This window comes from Rhagoletis zephyria, unplaced genomic scaffold (assembly GCF_001687245.7).
Source record: "Rhagoletis zephyria isolate East Lansing unplaced genomic scaffold, Rhagoletis_zephyria_1.1 Rzeph_scaffold_18424, whole genome shotgun sequence".
NCBI classification, from domain to species: Eukaryota; Metazoa; Arthropoda; class Insecta; order Diptera; family Tephritidae; genus Rhagoletis; species Rhagoletis zephyria.
Genome location: NW_016175485.1, coordinates 4,808 through 9,988, shown reverse-complemented (window position 1 = coordinate 9,988; position 5,181 = coordinate 4,808). Strand labels below are relative to the sequence as shown.

General features: G+C 43.9%; 1 protein-coding gene across 1 annotated transcript; it reads right to left on the bottom strand.

Annotated features, from left to right (window-relative positions):
- Positions 1-94: 94 nt before the first annotated feature.
- LOC108380165 (chondroitin sulfate proteoglycan 4-like) lies at positions 95-4,978 on the bottom strand (the record flags this gene model as incomplete). Its single annotated transcript, XM_017636537.1, is given in 10 exon segments — positions 95-403; positions 473-626; positions 697-725; positions 727-1,791; positions 1,864-2,115; positions 2,469-3,497; positions 3,565-4,147; positions 4,222-4,403; positions 4,469-4,699; positions 4,782-4,978. Coding segments are annotated over 10 exon segments (4,031 nt in total), but the record flags the coding sequence as incomplete, so codon positions are not given.
- Positions 4,979-5,181: the final 203 nt, after the last annotated feature.

Genomic DNA, 5,181 nt, shown 5'->3' with positions numbered 1-5,181 from the left:
TATTGCTCGGGAGCTTATCCAGTCTTGCGTGAAAAATTGGGGGTCTGAATTTTGCCTAAGTTTCTTAAGGGACAGCAACTTAACGCAAACGAAATTACTCACCTTCAACTACAGACACCACATTCGTGTGCATATACAGCTTCTCCGGAATAATGACTATCTTCAGCATCAAATTTCGCAGCCACGTAATACCGTTGGTAACGTCAAAGACAAAATAGTCCATCGATTGATTAACACCCGCTTGTATGTAGAACATTTTCTCTGTATTTATAGCCGACTGATCGAAAACCTTACAATTGTATTCGTCATCGAAAGACATGGATTGCATCTCCAAATAGCCATGCAAGGGCGAAGAGGTAACAAGAAATGTGATATCCCCTGGTGAAATGTTGGGATGAACGACCTAGAGACGGAAAGCAAAAATTGGGTATAGATTGATAAAAAAGCGATAAATAGAGTGAACTGAAAGTACCTCCAGCACGTCGCGTGAGATAAGTACACTCGTAGACTCTTCCACATAAAGCGTTTGATTCTTCTTCACCTGCAGCGGTTCCCAGTAGGCGGAAGGATAAATGCGCATAATCACCTCGCCCTCAGCGGATATATTCTTGATATGGACGCGATAGCTGAAAGGTGGAAAAAATAGGTTTTCCATAGCTTTATAGGCAATATTCCCCAGCTCAAACTACTACTCACCGCACTTTGTCCATGGACGCGATTTCCGTNCAGATTTGTTGCTTTACTCTGCGCTGATGTGGTATCATTGCCATTGGTACTTTTCGATCTACCCAAATACATGAGAATGCCATACGCTGGCGGCTTAATCACCTCATAGTAGATCTCATCTAGTTTCATGTCCAAATTTGTCTCCAAAACAAAGTCTTTATTACGCAGGATCACAAATTTTCCCTCCTGTACGACCGACGCATTTGTTGGCAGCATTGAAACGAAAGGATCAGAGGCGAGTATCTCCAGCAAGCCATTCACTTCATGCTGACGATCGGTTATTATAAATGAGGCTGTGCCCGCATCAGGGCCATTGTGTTGGAAAGCTATGCGCCTATTATTGATATCGTCCTGACTAAATGAATCAATGAAGCTACCCGACTTGTAGAAAGCGCCATTTGTGCTCGAAACGTGTATGAAGAGTATATCCGTGTGATTTGTATTCACATCGGCATCCAAGAACTGCAGCACATCCGGACTGAGCGTGCGATAGCCACCGCGCACCACATGGAAGATGCGCTCCGCCGTGCGGTAGGGTGCATTATCATTGATCAATTTGATGCGCACATCAATGGCAGCGACAAATTGCAAGTCCGTACCATCTGCGGAGAGTATGAGCAGATCAAAAGAGTCCTCTGTGGACTCGGTGTCATCGTGACAATAGTAGACATCATTTAGGAAGAGCTGCTCCAATGTGAATTCGGTTATTGGTATAACTTTAGCCGCCTGCTCATCGTAGCGACAGAGTGTGCCATGTTTGGGCGCTTCCGTTACCGTGAATTGCAGACTCTCGTAAAGGTTGAAGCGTATTTCGAAGTGATTCTTGGTAATGAGGGCGCGCTCACCTTCTTGTACGTGCAACATGTCACGTTTCTGATAGGTAAGTTTATCTGTGTTCGCCTCGAGTGGTGTGAATAGTATCTTCAGTCGGCCCACAACATCATCACACTCCGCAACGGAAACAACGAACTCCAGGTAATCGATAAAACTGGAATAGCTGGTGAGATGAGTTTTGTAGCGTATGCGATTTTTATCAATATCTAGCTGTGTGAAAGAGTCCATTTCCTGTGAGTGGAGGTATAAAGAGTCAGAAATGAATAATGATACTCAAACTTGAATTAATTTACGACGACTTACTTTTGCAAATTTGCGGGAACCTTCAACGTAAATGGCACCATATTTTGTTGGCTTTAAGATTTTGTAAATAATATTTCGTGGAAACGTATCGATCGGTACCGTCTCATAGGTCAGCAAATCACTGGTGAACACGAACTCACGTGTGCCGTTGACTGCAATGGCTGATGGTTTGGCAGAATTGATGCGCAGGCGCGTAAAGGTAATGCGAAAGTCGAATGTTTGTGTAGTTACAAAGCCATAGGATGCAATGAACTGGAAGTATGGAAGGGAAACTTTTTTGTAAATAGAAAAAAATAAAAATATGTGCTTATGAATCGTAAAAAAAATTGCCGATTTATTTCGAGTACCTAAGGAAGTAAGTTCTTAGTTTTTTGACTTTTACTTCAAGAAACCCCGCAACAAGCAAACTTGTAAGATCGTTATAGGATTGGTATATCCTAAAACGAAAAAGTCTCTATAAAACTAAAACAGAAAATCTATGCCGAGTAGGAATAACAGCCAAACTCATTTTTTAAATTTTTTTGTAAAAAAAAATTTCTTTATTGATTTTTTATTTAAATTTTTTTAGAGACTTATACCCCGCTTTTTACGTACTACGTACTCACCTTAAACTCATCCTGCCATGGAAATTCGATAGCATGCACATATCGAATATGCCCAAGCAGCATTTGACTATCACTAAACCAATCGACATTCACCCAAGAAGAATCGACTTGTCGCAGCCTTTGTATAGCGCCATATTGAGGAGGCTTGACAATCTCATACCGAATATCGATATTTTCATCTGCCGTATTTGTGCCAACCGAGAGATTCGCCGGAGTGATGGGCAAAGCTGACTTGTGTATCATAATTAAGCCCGTGTTGTTGACCAAACGCAGTTCCAGTGGATGCACCGATACAGGCAGGTAAACAGTATCGCTCGTTTCGATGCCATCTGAGACATGCAACAATATTTGGTAGCTAAAGGCCTCAGTGGTTGTTGAGTTGTAAAGAAAGCCTACTTTGCCCAAATTGACATCCGCTTGCGAGAAAGTCATAGTGCCTATGCCATTGACAAGGAAACGGCCAAAGGCTTCGGCGGGATTCGTGGAAGGCAGTATTGTATAGATTAAAGCGCTCGTCGGGCTATCGGGGTCATCAATATTGAACAAATCCACATCCAGTACACGCTCGATGCCTTCGATGACGCGCAAAATCTTGTTGATCGGTATCTGTAGCTGTGGCGGATCATTTATGGGCGTTACGTTGGCGTGCAAGAGAAAGCGATGTTTGCCGAGAATATTCTCTGGCACCTTGTGTATGTCACCATACACCTGCATATCTAGAGTGGCATGATCGTTGAAGTTCTCCATGCCATTGTGCGCATATTTCACTTTGTCTGTGGAGAGATCAACGAGGCTAAATGTGCGACACTGCACAAAATTATTTTTCTCCACTGAGAATTGCAGCAGTTGGCCATATTTGGGCTGCTGAACGACGTGGAACACAATGGAAGTATCGGTGAGGCTGGGATATTTACGCATATCAATAAGCACGTCAATGAAATGTGGCGACAAGAATACGATGCCGCCTTCGAGCAGTTGCATGGGTGAAACGTAGAGCAACTCCAACTCCGGACTCGTTTCGGTGAAGATCTGTGTGTCGGTGGGAAGGTGAGCTTTAGGTAAACTAATTTTTTTATATTACTCTTGCTTCGCTTACCTTAAATGGACCTTGATAGTCGGCCTTAATGCAATACGACTGATCGCAATAGCAGATGAATTCGTCCACGCCATACTGATTGCAGATGCCGCTCTTCAAGCATGGCTTATGCTCTACGCAAGGATATTTCCAAACACAATTAACGGACAGATGATGTGAGACCTTCATTTGTGGAAAGCCCAAGTCTTGATTATTCACCTGCAGACCACGCATGCAGCCTTTGAAGCTGAGATCGTTCACAAGCAATCCCTTATTTAGCAGACGCCTGCGCATATCCTCCTGCACACCACCAAAGAAGATGCTCTTCTCCAAGTTGATGGTGGCTTTGGTGTCATTGCCATGCGTGCCGCTGTAGGCGACATCGTCGAGTATCAGCTCAGCCATAGCGGCATTATAGCGCAGCACGATGCGATGCCACTTGCCATCCGCAACACTTTGATTGGGCGAGAGTTGCACGAGACTGCCTGCCTTGTTAAAGGTCAGCTTGACAGCTTCTTCTTCGATTTCCAAAAGCACAAAATCGTAGCCACCATTAAAGAAGAGCACGCCAGCCTCTTCCATGGTGCGAAACTGCATTGCCAGGCTACCAAAAAAAAACAGACGCATATGGAATACTCGTAATGAAATATTTGCAAACAAATCCGAACTTCCACTTACGATTCGCCCGCTGCGTTAGACTCTTTTGACATCAACGCAAATGAGTCTTCATTGAGAAAGCTAATCGCATCCTTGATGTTGCCATCGAATTCATTACTGCACGACCAAGTCACACCAATGCTGGTTGTGTGGCCTGTGCGCTCCTTGGCGCGTTTTATGATATTGATGTTGTTGTAAAATACCTGCGGAATTGAAATAATCTATTAATCGCTTTGGCTCTAGCTAGCCAACGTCGCTATGCACTCACATCTGATATGCAGCCGCGAAAGCCCACCACATCTGTCAAATACTCAGCGGGAAAGTCGCCCACACCGCCGAGGAATGTGCCAAAGTGTACATTCAACGCCGTCATTTCGGCCGGCAGCGTCTTGCGCACTATATTGCCATCCACCTGCAGCGTTATATTATTTTCGTAACGTTGCACGGCGACATCGTGCCACTCTAAATCGTTCAGATGCTGCTTCTTTGGCGAACGGAGCTGCAGAAATGGGTCTCATTTGAAATGGTAGGCACGGAAGGGCACAGCAAATTCATATGCGCTAATCAACTAGCCAACTTACCTGTATGACTTCGCGATCAATTTTATAGGTAAATGTAATGGCGGCGCCTTCTAGCCGCATGAGGCAGTAATCGGTGCGTCCGGCGGCGAGAAAGAGAAATGCATTCTCTTGTTGTGTACGAAATTTGACGCGAATGTTTGTGGACATTTTGGCCTCCTGCAGGGGCATCGTTATGTAGCCATCGCCAAAGAGTGAAACTGAAATGAGAAAAAGAAATAAAGGTCATTAAAAATATGCGTACAAGTTAGTGCTGCTCAGAAAAGTTATGCAATACTGATTCATAGTATTAAACAATGGGGTTTTAACTCCAAATTCTATTCATTCAATTAGAATGGCTATAACGAACTATAGTCTGTCCGATTGTAACTTATGCCTCCGTAGTCTGGTGGCAACAAATTCT